General features: G+C 47.7%; 1 protein-coding gene across 4 annotated transcripts; it reads left to right on the forward strand.

The window, feature by feature from the left end:
- The first annotated feature begins 217 nt into the window (after positions 1-217).
- On the forward strand, positions 218-19,470 carry LOC144938233 (uncharacterized). 4 transcript variants are annotated; one of them, XM_078866062.1, is made up of 10 exons: positions 218-502; positions 4,000-4,091; positions 5,125-5,314; positions 7,170-7,258; positions 9,453-9,855; positions 11,204-11,472; positions 12,600-13,127; positions 13,669-13,771; positions 15,080-15,317; positions 16,291-19,470. In XM_078866062.1, the coding sequence occupies exons 2-10, from the start codon at positions 4,047-4,049 to the stop codon at positions 16,949-16,951; spliced, it is 2,526 nt and encodes an 841-aa protein (XP_078722188.1). In that variant the 5' UTR covers positions 218-502; positions 4,000-4,046; the 3' UTR covers positions 16,952-19,470. The 4 variants fall into 4 exon arrangements, with proteins under 4 accessions (XP_078722188.1, XP_078722191.1, XP_078722189.1 ...); XM_078866065.1 differs by having other exon boundaries at positions 219-502; positions 12,600-12,887; XM_078866063.1 differs by lacking the exon at positions 218-502 and adding an exon at positions 618-741.
- Positions 19,471-20,390: the final 920 nt, after the last annotated feature.

Here is a 20,390-nt window from a genome sequence, read left to right on the forward strand (position 1 = left end):
GTGTTGTGATGGAAACGTCTTAGTTTTTTTTCTTATGTTTTTGTTATTTTCTTTGAACCTATTTACGTGACTTTACCGAAAGACCCATAGAATATGAATTCCTGCAGTCGCGAAAGCTTCAAGTCTAGGGTTATGAATCCTCACACATAAAGAAAAAAGTATTGCGTAGTCGTCCCTATCGGTAAAAAGTTGTGGAGCTCCCAGGATGCGGGGAAGCACCACCACCAACCACCCCGTCTCGTCTCAACGCTGTCTCCCCGCTCACTCGAGTGATGAGCGGCGGTGTTGTGGGGGGTAGCCCAACCGCTCGCTCGCTCTATTTAAAGAGGAGATAATACGAATCGAGGTGGGGTGGTTGAGAGAGAAGTGGGGGGAGAGAGAGAGAGAAAAACCCCAACGCGGCGGAGGAGCGAAGACGGGAAGAGAGCGAGCGACATTTAACAACAACAAACCGCACGCGGACATCGAACGGGGCTACCGACGAGTGGCGAAACACAACAAGGTGGGGTGAGGGGGGGGTAAAGAAGACGAAAATAAAAAAGCGCGCGCTGTCGGGATTTATGAAAAATGATAATTCTGTTATCTTATTAACATAATTTATCAATGTATGAAGCGCCTCGGCACGTTAATTGTGCCGCCGCGTATTTCCGGTAGAATGGGGCCCAGGTCTCCTCGGGCCCCCATGCGTCGCCTGGCGGTCGCTGCCGCTCTTGGAGCAGCATCCTCCGGCGGAGCGGTCAGGCAAGGCGCCGGCCTTTGCCGATTCCGCGAACCCCCACCCCCACGGCTAAGTGTGGTCTTGCCCGTTGAGGCGCGCCGTGTCCGGCCGGGGTGCTCAGGAAAGGGTCGGGGGTTGGGCTCGCGAGAACGAATTGGCCCGGCCTTGTTTATGTAGCGTGCAACCCGGGGAATATATTTGTTAATTGCTTTGCGATTTGTTATGAATGTCGATGCTATTTGAGCATTTGTATGCGGTGTTTTAGATTCACGTGTTGTTTTGATAGCTTGATCGAAGTTTGTGGATTTTTGAGCGGGATTATGGAGCCGATGGCTCAACGAGCGGCCTAGAAGCAAGTGAATATTTTGGGTGATGTTTATTTAGAATTAACGGTTAAATAATGTAATGGTTCTACGAAATTAAGACATTTCTGAAGGTATACCACAGTATGTAATATCACCGTTTGCATTGGTATCCGCGCAGCTGCAAGATGTTTTGCACTGTCGCATTGTTTATTCGGTAAAACTCGCGCCTTCGCAAAACAAGCGAATACTTTTTTTTAAAGACATTGTTTTTAAGTAATTTATTCTCATCCGTTGCATACGTTTCACAGTTTACAACGCTGTAGTGTTGGCAATAAAGGCGCAACATGTGGCAATATAATCATTATTGGCTAAATATATCTATTACCTACACAGTACAGTATTGTACGTCACTGTATTGGATTTTTAAAATTGCCAGTTCATGAGTGAAACAGACCTCGTTATTATGATATAAAGGCTCAGTAGTGACGAATTTCCTCTCAATATCTGACGAAACAGGCTTCGATAGCGTTTGTTTATTGGCACTTCAACGAATCGACATGTGCGGCGTGTGTTAAGCAATCAGCAATTAGCAAGCGGCACAAATGCCTTACAATTTATATCAGTAAAAAAAAAATCTGTATTCTGCAAGTGGCAAACCCCGGAGGCCGATTCGAAACAAAAACGACTTGAGTGCCTTTGCACGTTGTTTAAGACAAGAGTTGCCGGGGTTGAGTGGTGTTTAGTCAAATTACTTCCCCCACCACTCCAATGTTGTTGCGAGAATTGAGGAGCCCATTTGGGATTTACTGCAGCTCTGTGAGATTTGTTCTCGTGATCACATCAAGACTATTAATGGTCTTTAAAAATATATATATACAGATTTTTGTTTGTTTCAGCTATGACTGATGCACAATGCCATTTTTCAGAAATGTTAAGTTGGGAGATTGACACTTCTGCCCCTTTCACTGTGCGCGGTGACATGTCCTAGCGAAATTATACAGGTGTGTCACGGTTAGAACCCAGCGACCGCCCTGATAATTATTACAGCAAGGGTGCAATAGTCAAAACAATACGCGCCGTCTACTTTATTACAGTGGACGCTAAGTCCTTGACTTCATTCGCAAAAGTTAGGCCATTGTGTGCCGCCGTCAGGGTGCAAACGTGAACATTTACCTGCAAAATACTCAATTTGGATTTTACGGTAACATTGCCCTCGACTGCAACAACTGCTCCCAGACTATGTCTGTGAACCGTAGCACCATTTCAGTGATAGCCTTGCATGATTGGAGTGGTGCGAATACCGTCTGTGCACGTGATCTCGTGATTGATTTGATCAGCCTCATTTGATTTTCAAGTTCACGATCAAGTGAAGCTCAAAGCAGTTTGTGCAAAACGTATGTTATTCGGTCATGAAAATGAGCTTTATTGGTCAGAATTGTATCAAAACTCTGGCACGTATAAATGTCTTTGTAAACGTGACAATCTTGTTAGATGGAGGTGGGTTAATGACAATAACAAAACGACCACGTGGCCTAACCAAAAAAACAAATATGTAAGTTTAACACGTAGGCTTTCGCAATCAATATCCATAATATATTATTTTAATGGTTATGTCGGGGCCCAATTTACATTTCAAGTCAAATAAAGTCAATCTGTGCACAGACTAAAACAAGCCTCATCTATAATAGAGGTATGTTGGGTTATATCGCGTAAATATAAATGTGTCGTTAAACCCGACACCACCCGGCACAGCCAATGAGTAAGGTTTGACACGTAAAAAAACATGCTAATTTGTTACTAGTACAGCACACTGGAGTGTTGGAGATTATACCCACAACATTTATAACTCGAGTACGACGTTTCGCCAATAATTACAACTAGCATCATCAGGCGACAGCCAGAATTGTGGAGAAATCCTCCTGTTTAGTTCTGAGAGGGATAAATGTGATGACGTCAATCATTTAGCTAATCGGTTATGAAGGCCGGGGGGGGGGCAATGCCATTTAGAGAAATTTTTTTTTACCATTCTGATAGCTACAGGCTTATTGCTTCTTGGAAGCGAATTATCAAGTAATACACTGTTTAACTGCATTAGCTGTGAGCAGACAATAACAGGTATTGTGATTTCTTGCACCCAAAAACGGTAGGATGTGCATGTATGGCGTGCATGCATGATGTGCATGCATAATGTATGTACATCGCGCATGCGCGGTGTGCATGTACATTATGTAAATGGATTACCATATGAATAACCCAACCAGTAAAGGATATGCATTGTAATTTATATGCATACATTAACCCCCCCCCCCCCTTCTGACCTTCGCACCTGATTGGCTCACAAGTGACAGCATCACATTTATCCCTCTTAGACCGAAAGAGGAATTGTAAATGTTGTGGCTTTACTCTCCAACACACCGATGTGCTGTACTAGTAGCGAATTGGCATGTTTTGTTTACGTGACAAACCTGACTAATTGGCTGTCGGGTGGTGGCGGATTTAACAACACAATTATATTTACGTGATCTAACACACAACACCTCGATTATGGATAACATTTGGAACATCGCATTGGCGAATATGGATCATTGCAAATGAAAAAGCAATGTAAACTCAGTGTCTACAACATCTACATGACATTCAAAGGTGGGTGTAAAATATAATGCCACAGCATAATAAGCAGGCATGTGAGGCAAAACAACAAGTCAAAACCGGCTCAGTAGCGTACGCGCGAAGGTACTAATCCTAAGAGTCTGCAACCACACTGTTGATGAACCTCAACAAGCCGAAACCAATTCAGACTTGGATGCTGCCTAGAAGCACTAGTCCAGAAGACCCATAGACTGATGTAAAATGTTCCGTGATATATTGGTGATGCTGCTCCAACCGTCGTCCGTGAACCCTATTTCCTCCGAGGCCCTTGCCTGTGTATTACTGTGTTAATAACACCGAGGTTGTGTTTGTTTGTCTGGTGTACAGGGAGTCTGCTTGGTGGCCTCAGCAAACAGTGGGGCCTCAGTCTGACAATGGAGCTGCTTGCAGGTGTCACCATAGCCGATCATGGTGGGCGGGTGAGTGTCCGCGCACAATTGATAAAAACATTTTTCATACAATCGGTATTTGCAACATTCTTATAGCTTAAGGCTGTCGCGAAGTTGCTATGTTTCACAGTCAGCAGTAGTATTACAGTGGGGGCGATGTTGCTGTGTAATCCAAATTTTATTAATTTGCAGGTAATTTGGTAAATTTGGATCGTGACGCCAGCACACAATGACTTCACGAGATCTCTATTGTCCACCGTGAAGCAGATGGTCCATATTTTACGGGTAATATACCCTCATTAATAACTAGGGCGGCCAGTCAGATTTAATCTCCAAAGCTCGGCAGCGAGTAGTGAGTGTTGCTGGGCCACTTGACCTCCCCAAAAATTGTCGTCGAAGGTTGGATTCAGACCCCTGGACGTGCAGAGTACAGTAGATTAGCACTCCATCGCCTTAACCACTCGGCCACCTCGTCTGCATATTCTCAGATTAACGTGATCCATTGTAATTTATATGACTACATTAACCCCCCTTTAATCTATTTAAAACTCTCCGATCTTACATTAACATGCTAATTTATTACATTAACATCACTAGCCCCCCCCCTTCGTTTATATGCCTTGGGCTACACCCATTTTAAACCTTTAAAACAGACTGCCTTAATCAGTTTTCCCCCTCTTTTTTTACTCCTGATGACGATCACGTGTGTTGTGATCGAAACGTCGTAGTTTTTTGTTTATTTTATTTTATTAATTTGAACCTATCTACGTGGCTTTACCAAAAGACCCAAAGAATACTGTAGTAACTAATTAGCACGTTTTGTTTACGTGACGAACCTTACTAATTGGCTGTGTCGGGTGGTGGTGGGTTTAGCGACACATTTATATTTTCGCGATCTAACCTAAAAAACACATTTATCATGGATAATATTGGTCGCGAAAGCTTTCGTGTTACATTCACATGGCATGCTGATGGCAGGAGTACAATATACGCTTTGATATTTCGCCATTGCTCTTTGCCAAACTTCTCGCGTAGTGAAAGTGACACTCGGTGACCCTGGCAGGAGGTGCTGATGTGCGGAGATCAGTCGGACCCCGTGGCTCAGACGTTTGGGGACGACGTGACGGACGGCGAGAAGGACGCAGGGGACATGACCATGGAGGTGGTCGAGGAGGAGGCGGGCGCCATCGAGACGGAGGAAGCGCACGGTCCAGTGGACGGCGGAGACACGACGATGTTGATGAGTAAAGAAGGTATGGAAGCTCTTACGACAATGCACTTGTAAGCCAACTAGGGTTTCCACTTTGGAGGGGGGTAAAAACGGGACGTGTCATGGGAAGAAGAATACCTCACAATACCAAACGAGGGCAGAACTACATTTAAATGCGTTGTCTTGAGTGGTGCATTATTATGCAGCTGACAAAAAGTGGGATATTCAATGTCTTGGGAACAATTATAGATTGTCTAGGACAGCCACATTAATATGAGGACGTACTGGGAAAACCAGGACAAGTGGAAACCTTAAAGCTAACTCTACTTTTAAACAGGATAGTTTCACAATTATGCAGCTTGGTTGGCTTCTGCAAATAATTTTGTTGCAAGGTCTGGATATGAGGTAGTCAACTCACATTTCCAGGGTGAAGACGGAGGGATTTCCCTGATTAAAAAAATCACTGATAATGTAGAACACAAAGTAGCTGATAAAAAAACACATACAGTACTAAAAACACACATAATGTAACTCATATTGGCCAAACATCCCAATGCTGAAGAATTACCTGCAAATGCATTGAAATTACACACAACTACATCACCTTAAACTGTGAAAACTGGGCAGGACCCTCCTGAAAAAAAGTCTTGAGACTCGGTGAGGCTTTTCAGGGTAGAGAAGCATAATCATAAAATAATTTTTGCGTATTATTGCTTACCTCTGTAGAATGAATGGTGGTTAAGTCATGGAATGTCTCATCCGTTTGTAGTGCTTCTTAAAGTAATTGAGTCACGAGTTATGAGTAACTATTACTAGGAGTGTGCATAAATAGGGCACGCATCAGCGTGAAATACCTTAATTTATATTTTTCATTTATTTATTCGCATGGATGATTAATTCGCAACCGCATAAATCTACCCACGGATAACCGAGCACGAGCTGTAGCTTGACATGTGGCGATGCATTCGCCAGGTGAGGTATGCCGTGCATCTGTCTTAAGATGCTGCTCACTGCTGCGTTGCCACACTCCACTCCCTCTTGTTGAGTGGAGCTTAAGCTGAGCCTCAATTAAAATCATCATCTTCATCATCATCTTCTTACACTCTATCTTTTTGGCGAGCCTTGCTGCCCAGCCTCACCCTGTTATCATTATCCCATTATTGATGTGGCTGTCTAATGGGTTTCGTGCGCGATGGGTTTGTCCTCGTTGTGCAATTAAGAGGTAAGCATCTGGGTAATTACAGAACAGTGGCCGGAAATGTGATAATTACAAATGAGTGGACGACCGAATGAATTCCTTTTATTGGGATAATTACGTCTTGATTCATGAGAGCGATAAAAATTAAATAAAAAATACTCTTATTTGTATGCGGTTTCAAGCCGCTTCAATGTAATTTGTTGGTTTGTTTGCGCAAGCACGTGTGATGGGATGCCACAGTCCAGAGCACCCGCTAAAGTGGAAATGGCTTCATGAAGCTGCTGTGCTAATGAGACCATGCATGACCTCGGAAAATTTTACAGGTGAACTCTAATTTCTTCAGAATTAAGTGATGACCGAATCCATTTCCATTCCTTTTTGGAGATATTATGCCATGGCCTGCTTCCAACAGAAAATAGTATAAACGCATGCGGCAAGGGGCATTAACTTCCTGTTATCTCGTACGGCGGGAAGGTGATCAATGACGTTTCTACGTTCATGGTGGCGTGGATGAGCCAGTGGACAGCATCAGGCTGAATCTCTTTGCAGCGAATGATCGAAGCAGGCAGTGACGTTACTTTGGTACATGCTTTAAGATTGCCGACTGTAGTTGGACTGTGCGCTCGTATACATTTTTCATCAAGTGTAGGAGACGTGAGGCAAGTGTGGTGATTGTGCATTTGTACGTGTGTTTTGGCAGAGTCTCAGGGAAACCTACAGGAAGCCACCAGAGCTGTCGTCGAGATTGGCAAGGCAAACCACGTGCCTGGAAATGCAGGCGCAACACAGGTGTGAGCGGCGAGCGTGTCAGCCGTGTGCATGTGTGTGCCCCAGAACGGGGAGCGGTGGCCCACCTGTTCACGTGTGTGCACTATGATCCTCACATTCTGCGCACGTTTCCTGGCCATGGATAACATCAGCGGCGAGTGATATATAAACATTTCCTGGCCCTCTTCTAGGTTGATTTGGCATTAAATGAGTACTTGATCCCTGTGTCTATTCATTAGTGTTGGTTGCAATGCTGGCCACATTTCACCTCATCGTGTGCGGTGCTCCCCAACAGCACTTGTCGCAACACGTTGTAAGTTTAAACACGGGATCATCACATTTTTGGACCCGCCTGTGTGTTTCTGTCTCACCAGGCGAGTTTGCCAGTGATTGTATGGCGACAATCACGAGTAAGATCCTCCCTTGGGACAACCTTGTCTTAAGGAGATTACTTGGCGGGTGTGTGTTGAGTCACCATCAGTAACGGAGACCAATGTGCTTGAGCATGTGTTGTTCCGGTTCAGTTGCTCCCGCGGTTTATTTGCTAGCCTGATACAAGGTGCTCTATAATCTTGATCACGCTTGTTGAAAAAAATATGAAAAATAACAGACAGCCGTTTATCAATCCAACAGTGAAGGCCTCCCCTCTAGACAAAGTCGATTATGCAAGTGTGTTTATGTGCTATCATTCACCGTACTGGTCAGTGCAAGTTGATGGAGAGTTAGGACCCAGGACCAGTTCAGATATCGTTCACTGCTGATGTGAACTGTGATAAGGAATTAAATTCAGGTGACTGGGTTCACAGTGCAGTGCTCTATCCACTACATCTCCATCGCAAAATTACTTTTAAAGTTTATGTAATCCTACGCTGAACTTCCACAATATTTTTGCAGGTGTTGCCCTAACCTCTTTAAATGCAAAAATGACTGCGCATGAACCGCAATTGTCAGGTGTGACTAATTGCAATTTACACTTTCTGAGAACAGCAGTGGTCCGCAATTACTTGATCTCATTATTGCAAGGGGGGTCGCTATCACACCTGTTGCACATTGTCAAGCAGCTGAATCTGCAGCTCATTATATTTTTACTGGCAAGGTGAGAAAATAATTACACTCACAGTTGTACCGATATATCCCCATAATAGAGATTTTTTTTGGGTCAGATCACGTAAATATAAATGTGGCGTTAAAACCCGCCACCACCCATAACGATAAATAATACTGCCCTTAATCCAATACATATTTATCGACTCTCAACTATTTTTCACAAGGGTCCTGCATTGGGATTGTTTAGCCAATTCTTTTAAGGAGTGTTTGGTATGTGTTAGGAAACCGGAGTGCCCAGCGAATAATTTACCATGCATAAGAGAGGATTAACATTCATAGCTCAACATAAATGACCGAATTTACTGCTGTACAGCCGTCTCCTGGATGCCTTCTGTCCCTTGTACAGCGTGTGGTATTCTCCCATCCAAACACTAACCAGGCTGAAAATCCTACTTGGCTTCCATGGTCCGGATTACAATCATCGTAATTCTCTCCGATGTGTTTACCGGTTGTATTGCACGTTATTCGGCACGATGGCCGACGTTTTGCTCGACGTGCTGATGTGAGCTTCTTTGGAAAAAATGATTAGAGTAGCATTTCTGGCTGCTGCTGGTGGTGTTGCTGGTGTGCCCTGTTCTTGAGGCTGTTCGGCTTAGCTTTATGACATGAAGCCGGTTAATTGAGCGAAACGTCGGGCATCATGCCGAACAACGTGTGATACACAACCCGAGCACACGCCACGGAGCAATACAGCTCAATCCCAAACACCTACACAGCGATATCATAGTAATGCTGTGGTGGCGAGATGTTACCTACCTCGCCTGGTATACAGGAGGTCATGGGTTCGATCACGACCCTGACACCTGTTTAGTTGGAGTTTGCATGTCTCCCTCCCCGCGGTCACATGGTTTTTCTCCGAGTCTTCCGGTTTCCCCCCCCCCACATTTAGAATCAACATGTGTTTAAGAGTATTTGGCTGCTATAAATATCCACGTGATAAGCCAGTTCATTGGGCTATCATTTGTGACCAGGTCGCTTCTGAAGAAAGAGCTACATAGCTCAGTGGGCCTTAGCTGGTAAAACATAGTCTAGTTTTATAGTTTAACATGGTCGTTGCTCACTCGTTTTCATTGTTCGCTGCCATCGTCGTTTGCGTTTGTGCCGACAGATAATTTTGAGTCAGGCGCTGGGCCAAACGCTGGGGCAGACGGTGTCTGCAGGGATGATGGCCCAGCCTGGAGGTCAGCCCTTCCTTATCCCCATCAGCCTGGCAGGGCAGCTGGGTGGCTCCCAGCAGAGCCTGCTGTTCACGCTCCCATCCGGGGGGCTCGGCGATGCCGCGACAGCAGGAGGCGGAGCAGTTGGCGGCACGAGTGGCGGCGGTGGTGCTGCACCCATGTGGTGGCAGCTGCTGGGTGCCGGGGGATCCGGTGTTCAGGGTGCCTTGATGGGCACCGGCAACGCCGGCGGTTTGGCGGCCAGTGCGCTGAATCTGGCCGGGATTCAGACGCTGGGGATGACAACGGGTGGGGGAGGGGGGCTGGTGGTGCTGCCCCTACAAACGCTGCAGGGTGCGTGCGTTTGTTTTTGTTGTTTAGATAACTCAATTCAGTCCGTTGTCCAACAAGCTGGTACAAGCCCATCCTACGTACAGGGTGATTTAGTTATTTTGCTAAGCTGCTTTTATCTTTAAAACTATCAAGAACCCTGAAGCCCGATTAGGGTTCATCCTCAACTGACCGATCAATTATTTACATTGGGTTCTTGAAAATCAAGCTTTGTCCACCAGATGGGACAACCACTCATTGAGATTACCACAGGGAACCATTTCATTACAGATTTTGTGACGTAGGTAAAAAATTACAGGTATATGCAATCAAAACCAAACGTCCCTGGTTACTCTGAGTAAAAAAGAGTCCTTTATTATAAAAGCCCGGCGTTCCGTTTGTCCGTCCTTTTGCCCGTCAACTAAATTACAAGAGCCTTTCAGAAGGCCTGAATCAAAAAGCTATAGAAAGTGGACCCCTCGACAGATGTCGGGGTACAAAGTTTATCCAAAAATTGTCGACCGCCCCCAAAATGTTTTTTTTTTATTTTGTAGGCAAATATAACTACACACCCTACGTATAATAGAGTCCTGATTTCTTTTGTAGGCAGGAGCTATAGTAAGGCCCGCCGCAATTCTGGTTACTTAAATAAACACTGTGATGGGTAATTGGGTCAAAAAACGTACGTTTCTACGGGTAAAGATTAGAATGTCGTGGGGTAGTGGTTCGTGCACTGCGCTACAAAGCCAACAAACTGAGTTAAATTCCAAGCCACGGCTCACGTCAATGGCAAGGGACATCTGAGCTCGTCCTGGGAACCCCACCTCACTGCCCCCGCCCCCCTTCACCAGCATGGTGAAGTATGGTCAACCCCCATGACCAACATGGTGTGGAGAAGCCTTTGTCCAGCATTGGACTGAAAGGTTTGTTCATTATATTTAATAACTCCTTTCGTTTATTGAGGCAAGACTGAATCTGAAGATGTCTGTTATAGTCCTTACACTGGGATGTTTGGACAATTCAATGAGCGAGTGTTTCAAATGCGAGAGGGAACCGTGGAAAGCCAGAGCAATTGACGTCACACAGTTGGATGGGTTGCACAAATCTACTTGCTCTGCTGCCACATGCTGGCCACTTCGCTGCCCAACACGTATGGGAGTTTCACAAACGCGCACATGATCCGCCATTTGATTAGCACGGTTAGCTACGTACGGTTGCGAAATAAGTTTAACTTACATACGCACAACCGGGGGCTTCCACAATAAGGGATTACGGGCATGCGCCGCTGCTAGCGGGACGATTATCATTGATGTCAAGTTACTCCTCTCGGCTGTCTCCCAACGCCATCTGCTGTTCGTTGTCGCCACTACAGCTCCGACCATCGTCGGCTCGCAGATGCAGCAGGTGCAGCAGATGCAGCAGGTGCAACAGTTCCATCAGGTGCAACAAATGCAGCAGGTGCAGCATGTGCAGCAAGTGCAGCAAGTGCAGCATGTGCAGCATGTGCAGCAAGTGCAGCAAGTGCAAGCTGTTCAACAGGTGCAAGCCGTGCAACAGGTGATGGCACAGCAGGCCTGCCCCAAGCAGACTGCGCAAAAGGGCCCAGCACTGCCCACCGCCAGCCGCACAGGCCCCCTACAAGTAAGTGGACTTGCATAGCAGGTGGATATTGTGCTCAGAGGAGACTTCATCATCACCAGCCATGGTCAGTCCGCTGCTGGTTGAACGCCTCTGCAGGCCACCACCATCTCCCATCTCGCGTGTCTGACTTGTGTTCGTGACTCGTCGCGTGAATTTTGTGCGCATTGTAAATCTGACATTTGTGATGCCGGGATAATATCAGCGGCGAGTAATATCAGAATCGGTCCTGGGCCTCGCCTCATCAATTCAGCCCAACGTGTACTTTGTGTGGTCTACAAACATCAGCACTGGAGAGACAAAGGCAGCCGGGTGTAGTATGGGCCAGACCACTCCCTTGTGCATGCAGTATGCGTCAGCAGCATTTTCCCCAAGTCTGTTAATTATAAATTATTCATTCAAAACGAAGGTTTTCCTAGCCAGTGCAATGATTCAAGTTTGTTTTTTGGGTTCTGCCACAGTAGTTTTATGCCCACATTCTTGTTCACCCGACAAGATTGCCACGTTTACAAAGACGTCATTATTATTTTTACGTGGCCGATCTATTGACGATCAAATTCTGACCGATTTGAAGCTCCTTCTCGCTGTTGGCTTATGACTTTCCTTGACTGAATTCGACGTCGACGTATGGCGACGTTTCGCTCAGATTGCTCTTGCACTTCACCAGGGAGAGAATTCGTGCTTCGAGTGAGAGGCTGCTGCATCCGGCTGTACTCAGGTACTAGCCGTGACGTAACCAACTACCAGAGAATGAGTCATTTCCATTTGTAAATTGGACCTGGCTACTTTTAACGTCAATTATTTCACACAACTGCAAAGAAATCCATTTCATAAATGGCGTTTACTTAATATCTTCGTAAACATGTCAATCTTTTTGAGTGGTGGAGGGTTAATAACAAAAGCTTGGGCATGAAACTACTACGGATATTTTATGAGTTTTAAATTTGAATACCTGGGATACATTGCTTTATTTTAAACTAAAAGTCTTGTATTTCACAAACTATTGAGCATTCATGTAAATGTATTTTATGTGAAGGACTCTGAGACACCTTTACTGATGCGAACTTCGCTATGCAAATAAAGATTGGTTTATTCGTAACGACTGCACGGGGATCTTTGTCTCTTTGCAGCAAGCAGTGAGCATCATCCCGCTCATGAGCTTGCCTCCCCAGACGACCCCACAGCCGGTGCCGGCACCGCCAGCACCCTGCCAACTGCAGACGGCCACGCCGCAGATCGTCACCAACGCCCAGGGTCAGGTGGTCGGCGTCCTCATCGGCAACCAGCTCATGCCCATCGCCGGTCCCGGCACTCAGCTGATACAGCCCACGTCTCACTTCCTCCCCATGGACCCCGGCGGACAGCTCTATGCCACCACGGCCGCCGCCAACTCCACGCCGGCGCCCGCAAGCAACCAGGTGGCGACGCCGAAGTACAGCGTCGTCGGCAACCAGTTGATAACGGCGGGCGAGCAGCTGCTGGAGGGTGTGAGCTCGCCGACGCAGATAGCCCTGTCGCCGGTAAAGGTGGCGCAGAAGGCGGGCGGCTGCGCGAGCGTGACGTCGCCTCTGAAGATTGTCACGGCGTCGCCGGTTGGCGCGGCGGAGAAGCCGGCCAAGGCCATTAGGAACGTCCCTATACTCAAGCGCAGCAAGCAGGTAGCGGATGTCGGGTCCATTGCGGGCAGGGGTGGGGATATTTATCTCGCAGCGTGCCAATGAGCGGTAACTTGCTGACGATTGCGCTTTCAAGTGACGGCAACAGAAACGCCAGCGGAGTCTTATGGTCAAACGACGCCACGGTGAATCGCGCTCGCATGCATTCGTGTGTGTTTTATCTGCTAGATACTAAAAAATTATAGTTAACCGTATTTTGTCAATCATCTACTGGATGAAGGCTTCCCCGACGAGATGGTACACATGGAACAGGTAGTAAAAACTAAACAATCATATAAAAGAGGTTTACATTAGAAACAGTACAGAGGAGACAGGACAGACAGACAGGGACAAAATAATATATTCTTGAAACTAATTCATCCCAACGTTGTGGGTGGTCAATCTTTGCATGGATGAATAATGTGTAAGAGCTTGATTCATATTTCACCAGTGGAGACCGGTAGACACGGTGATGGTGACCAGACATCATTGTCTCCCATGTGGAAACCTCCCCTACACCACCCCCGCTGCCCCATCCCTGCAGACGGCGCAGTGCAGCTTGCTCCTTGCGCAGCCCAACGGAATCACCCCCACCCAGACGGCTGGCCAGGGGGCGCCAGCAGTCATCAGCGTGAACCTCTCTGCCGGTTGGTGCACATCTTGACATTTTGCTTTTACTGCATTCTTCCAACTCTCCCCTCTCATCTCACTCTACTCTCCTCCACGGTGGCGAGATGTTAACTACCTCACCTGGTGATAATTGTTTTTTTACCCTTTTATCTGGCAACAAAACTGACACCTTTTTTACAAGGAGTCATGTTTGCATTGACCACAATACCTGCGTTCGGAATGCAAACAAAAAACACAACTCTGATAATGTATGCACTGTCCTTGAAATTGATTGGTCCACACCCGAGACAGCAATACAAAAAACACGATTGGAGTCCAAGATATAGGAAAGGAAAACAAATCGATGTAAAGCTTTCATGACTGCAGGGGGTTCTTTCGGTAAAGTCACGTAGAAGGGAAATAATAAAATAATAAAATTAAAACATAAAATACAATTCTCACGATGTTACGTGACTTTACCGAAAGAACCAAGAAGATGAAAACAAATCGCTTAAGAAAATATATAAATAAAACTGAGGTATGAGACTTATTTTTCAGTTAAGAATCAAACCCAGGGCCTTGTTGCTGTGAGGCACGAGTGTTACCACTGTGCCACCCTGCCGCCCCAATATCAACGATGGGAGTTCAAATCCCGGTTGCGGGTGAACTCGGGGCCCTTCATCCCCCGATGTTTTGTACAGCCTTGTGTCAATCCACTGCTGGACGAAGGCTTCTCCACACCGGGTCATTCAAGGAAGTTCTTTGACCATACTTCACCATGCTGGTCAGTGTGGACGGGTGAAGTTATGGCGCCTCAGGACCAGTTCAGATGTCACTCGCCACTGGTGTTAGCCGCGGCCGGGAACTCCGTTTTAGAGGCTTAAAGCGAAGTGCGCCAACCTGTTGTGCCACCACTCCACCTCGGCTATAAATTATATTGATTTTAAATTAGGTTGAAGTTAGCTTCATGACAGAAATCTTGCTTGATATTGGTTTGATTAACTATTTTATATATGTGGAAACACAGAAAGGCATTGTCCTTCTGTATTCTCTTACTTAATATTCTCTGTAGCAATGCATAATGAGTTGGTTCATCATCAGTTTTTCGGATCAGGCCACGTAACGATCTAGCCAAGACCCTCCGCCGCCCGACAATGGCCAAACAACTTGAATTGGTCACGTGTACAAGCGTTTCAACGTGCCAATTCCCATCGTTTGAGCTTCAGACGGTAAATCGGACGTAAAATTCTGACAGCCAAATGTAAAGAATAAGAAACGGCGTTGTGCTTCAGGCATTAAATGGGGGTGTTTTCTGGGTATCCTGCGAACGTCGGTTTCTGCATCAGCGGAAGAGCGCCCGGGCAGTGGCGTCGGCCTCGGCAGCGGCGCCTGCGGTGCCGGCGGCGGCGGCGCTAGCGGCGGCGGAGTTCTGGACCTGAGCGAGGCCGTGGACCTGGAAGAGATCCGCGAGTTCGCCAAGGTGTTCAAGCTGCGCCGCCTGGCGCTGGGCCTCACGCAGACGCAGGTGGGGCAAGCGCTGAGCGCCGCCGAGGGGCCCGCCTACAGCCAGTCGGCCATCTGCAGGTACGCGGCGAAAACCAGGAGCGCTCGCCGTCTCGTTTAGTCATTTTTGGCCATGCAAACGTTTATAGTCGTCGATAAACATGAAAGGGAGGTTTAAATGTTTCATTGCTTTTTTTATGCTTTAATATCATCGTCGTCCATGATCAATCCGCTTCCAGATGAAGCCCTTCCTCGAGTAGATAACATCACTCACAGTTATGCAATGTAACGTTCTTCCACATGTGGCATTAGACGTTTTGGTTTTGCGAATCATGAATGTCGACATGAAGCCAGAAGTGCCATTATTGCACGGGATGTGCTTCTCCTCGTGAGGACATCCACTGTCCTCAAATCTCACTCCACCACATCCTTCCATCTCACCATCATTCTTAGCTTTATCTACTTCCGCCCCCTGCATCACAAAGCTTCAGTTTGAACTCCATACGTTGCCTCCAAGCGCCCACCCCGTTCCTCACATCGTTGCCTCCCAGCCACAGCCCGCCCACACACTCACCATGGCCCCTCCCCTCCCTCCATCCCCCGCGACTATATAATTCCTCGTCACAGCCATCTCTTAGACACACTTAAGCGGTTGTGCTTTCGCTACGTTGTCCCCACCTGAAGAAGGATGCTTGTCTTACGCCCGAAACGTCGTGATTTAATTTAGTTTTCATTTATTTTATTTTTACCTACGTGACTTTAACGAAAAAACCAAAGAGTATTCTGCTCCTAATCTCCATAGCCCTTCTACTCTATGGATGTAAGTTTAGGCATTTATATTCATAATGGATGTGTGGCTTGGCTACACGGCAGTTCTCTAATCCATTTGTTCCTCTTTTCCATTTCTCAATGTAATTCCAAAACATTTTTCGTTTTTGTCACGACTTGTTTTGTTAATGACCACGTTTCTGAACCGTGTACATCACTCGTGTTAGATAATAACTTGCAAAAAACTATTCTCGGGTGCCTATCCCGCCCGCTGATCCCTCGGCAGGTTTGAGAAGCTGGACCTGACGCCCAAGAGCGCGCAGAAGATGCGCCCCATCCTGGAGCGTTGGATGGGCGAGGCGGAGGCGCGGCACCGCATGGGCACGCATACGCTCACCGACTTCATCGGCAGCGAGCCGTCCAAGCGGCGCAAGCGGCGCACGTCCTTCACGCAGGAGGCGCTCGCCATCCTCAACACGCACTTCGACGTGGGCATGCACCCGACGAGCGCCGAGATGACGCAGATCGCCGAGCAGCTGGGCTACGACCGCGAGGTCGTGCGCATCTGGTTTTGCAACAAGCGCCAGGCGCTCAAGAACACCATCAAGCAGATCAAGCACCACCAGCACATCCAGCAGAGTTTCGCCGCCAGCGCGCAGGCAGTGGCTGTTAGTGCCGCAGCCCCCGCGACCTCCGTCGTCACTGCCACCACCGCGGCCATGGACACGTCCAACGTAGAGCAGGTCTTGGTGATGGTGCAGGCAGAACATGACGCCGGCGATGCCACCGCCGACACCGCCGACACCAAGGCGGGCGCGGGGCGTGGTACGAACGAGACAGAAACGTTGGGGGACGCAAGCGCGATGGAGGGGCCCGTGGATGGCGGCGGTGCTGGTGAGGAGGTCTCGGCCGAAGCTCTGATGAGGGCGCTGGGCAAGGTGGTGTGAGAGGGCGAGGAGCGCTGACGCGGTGTGGCAGCAGCATGGCTTCCGTGTTCTGGCGCTCGCCGCTCCACCACTGGCGAGTTCAACTCGTGTTACCGGGCGGTGCCGCGTTTAGTCTGTTTTTAAACAGGAACTAGTGAGAAGTGGTGTGTGCCATTTCCCACACCACTGTTGTCTGTTTTTCGGAAAGTATTTTAATTCCAGGAAACATTGCCTTGAAGCGTGCCCATTACAGTGAAAAAGAGGTGGAAAGAGGGGTGGAAGGGCAAAGAAACTGTACGGTTACTTTTTGGCAACACAGAACTTGTGGAGGAATGACAATTCTGCCAAATCAAGGGGCAGGAGATAGCTACAGAAAGCGATCGCACCTCTGTAAACGCGTCTGCGATTCTGGACTTCACTGCTTATCACTACTGCCGATACAATCGTATAACATCAGTGCCTGGTTGTTGTGGTTATGTTAGAAGAGTTAATGAGTTAATGATGACGTCACCCTGCTGCTGCTCTATATAAGAGTGGGAGACACAGCAGAGCCACACCATTGTGGCGAATTGCCCGATGATGCTGGTTGCAATTACCGGCGAAACGTCGTACTCAAATTGTAAATGTTGTGGTTTCGCGCTTCAACACACCGGTGGGCTAAAGCAGTGAACTAATTTGTCTTTTGTCAACGTGACACTTTTTTTACTGATTGGCCGTGTCGGGTGGTGGAGGGTTACGACACATTTATACTGGTAGGAACGAAGTGGACCAGACCACCAATAGATTATATCGTCCGACCGTTTGTCCGTCCGTCCGTCCGTCCGCGTCCGTCCGTCCGTCCGCGTCCGTTTGTCCGTCCATCCGCGTCCGTTTGTCCGTCCGTCCGTCCGCGTCCGTTTGTCCGTCCGTCCGCGTCCGTTTGTCCGTCCGTCCGTCCGCGTCCGTTTGTCCGTCCGTCCGACAAGATGGCCGCCCGCTCCCCCTGCGCGTGTGTGTGCGTGTGTATGCGCGTGTGTGTGCGTGTCTGTGTGTGCGTGCGTGTGTGTATATGTGTGACTGTGTGCGTGTGTGTGCGTGCGTGTGTGCGTGTCCGGCCCACTCGAGCGGCGTGATGAATGGGCGCTATTGGGCTTCGGATCGTTATTCACGGCGAACTGGAAGCGTAGCAACACAACTTCATTACGTGTGCGTGTGCGTTCGTGCATGTATGTGTGTGTGCGTGCGGTGTGTGTGCGTGTGTGTGTGCGTGTGTACGTTTATGCGCGTGTGTGCGCGTGTGCGTGTGTGTGCGGTCGATATCCCTGTACCGGTATTAGTATTATTCCTACCAGCCCACCCCGCAGGGTCCTGTTAAATAACGCGATCTAAACCCAAAAACGTTGATTATGAATTAGACATTTTACTCTGCAATTGCCCCCATTGCTTGCCGAGCAGTCTGTTAAGGCACCCACAGTGGTTTTGTTTTGAGTAAAATGATTTAGCAGTTTCAGCATTAAGCCCCGTAAGAGCACTGTTTCAAAACTCGTCTCTGCAGATTGTAACTTTTTAAAACGAGCTACTTAAAAAACATGTTAGTAGGCTGTTCCTCGGAGGCGTTCTCAGCCCACGTTGCAATGACTTCCAGCTATAACATTTAATCAACTTGCTCATTGCGTCATTAACACTAAACCACCGTAAGTGTTTGCAGGTTTTATTCGTCGCGTGTTCGTTCTACTATAAAGCGATCAGCCACACAGGGTCATTAGCTTCGTAGAAGCGACATTGAATCCCTGTAGGAGACGCGTGGCTTCAGCCCAATTGTGTGTGCACTGTTGGTAACCTGAACTACCCCAATGCACGCTACCACACCTGCACCTTGTTCCAAGCGTGCTGGCTGTCAACAGGTGCTGTGTGCCTGGATTATGACCTCTGCGTGTATCTGACCACGGTTGTGAACGGCTTTCATGACCGCGTTTTTGCGATTCGGCATTGAAAGCCCCACATTCCCCACCCTCGAGCCCTCTACTGCCCCGCTGAGTGTAGCTCAGAGCACTGTCAGTTATATGTATATAGCAACACGTGTTTCAGAGAGGTAAACTTAAGTTTCAACCATCATGCTGACTTAAGAAAGATAAGGGAGCTTTTGCAGGGCATATCACTCGACAGAATGTTGACTGGTGGCCGAGGCTAAACGGGAGAGTGACACCCAAAAGGGAGGGATCCGAAACGCTGGCCGTGAGAAAGTCGACTGTTGTGAAAATGGAGCAATGAAACCATCTCATATCATGAGACCACGAGAGAGGGCCGTGGTTTTGGGAAGGCCTCGATCCGGCAGTGGAAAGATCAGGATTGCCGATGGCAAAAAAACAATTAAAACCGCACTTTTCTTTGGGTGGCTGTTTGGTAACGTGGAGGTACGGTGCCAAGGGTTCAAGTGAAGGGCCCACCATTAACCACCAGTAGCTGACGATGATAGCGTCTGCTCTTTAAATAGCTCAACCATTATCAATGTCTACTAAGGTTATTCAGACCACTGAGCATGGTAAAAATTCAAGCTCGAGAGCGAATAAAAAATATCGGGGGGGGTGGGGGGGGGTTCTGCCGTGCGATGAACATTTCTGTGCAGCGGGGGGGGGGGGGGCATGTGGGACTATTTCCCCACGTGTGTGGATGATAAAGGTCGTAGAGATCTCAGAAGCTGTTCTGCGGTTTTCAACAGGCCGTTCGCTAACATGGGACGACGGGACGGAACTGCGAATTCCAAATGGGCACCTTGCCTCGTGCTGCCGTGACGTCGACAACACAATCGCAATAAAATTGTGAAAATGATGAATAGGGAACAACTTATTTTTTAAGTTGAAAAAAAAATTGAGAGGGGTTTACTTATTTTTGTGGGTTTTTTTTTTTTTACAAGTATACAGGAGGCTTACCCGTCGTCCCGAACGGGACGCGGTATGTTCACCCGTGATACACGTGGTACACCTAAAACGTGCTCTATTTAACCACGTGATAGTCCATTGAGGTTATTACAATTTTATATGGGTCATATCACTAACCAAGCATTACCATGGTTTGTTTTAATTCTATGTACAATACACTAGCACTGCCCGGGCAATTGCACGGGATACACGGCCAGAGTGGAGGTGGGGGGGGGCAGCTGTTGGGATGCATACGACGTCATCACGCAGATGTGCAACGCCAGCCAGCAAAACTTGTTTCCAGTACAACTCTGGATCTTAAATTAACGGGGATGTGTCAATCAATTTCTGGATGAGGGCCTTGCAACACGGTGCGGGTCAATGGGGGTTGTTTGACCACAACTTCACCACACTGGTCAGTACGGGTTCGTCGTGATGGGGGTGTGGTATCAGGCCTGTTTCTAATGTCACTCGATCCACTGCTTTTCGCAGGGGCCGGGAACTTCGACTCGGGATAGCCAGATGCGGAGCCCAGGGCGCTAATCACTGCAACCACTACTCTG

The sequence above is a fragment of the Lampetra fluviatilis genome, chromosome 21 (genome assembly GCF_964198595.1).
Source record: "Lampetra fluviatilis chromosome 21, kcLamFluv1.1, whole genome shotgun sequence".
NCBI classification, from domain to species: domain Eukaryota; kingdom Metazoa; phylum Chordata; class Hyperoartia; order Petromyzontiformes; family Petromyzontidae; genus Lampetra; species Lampetra fluviatilis.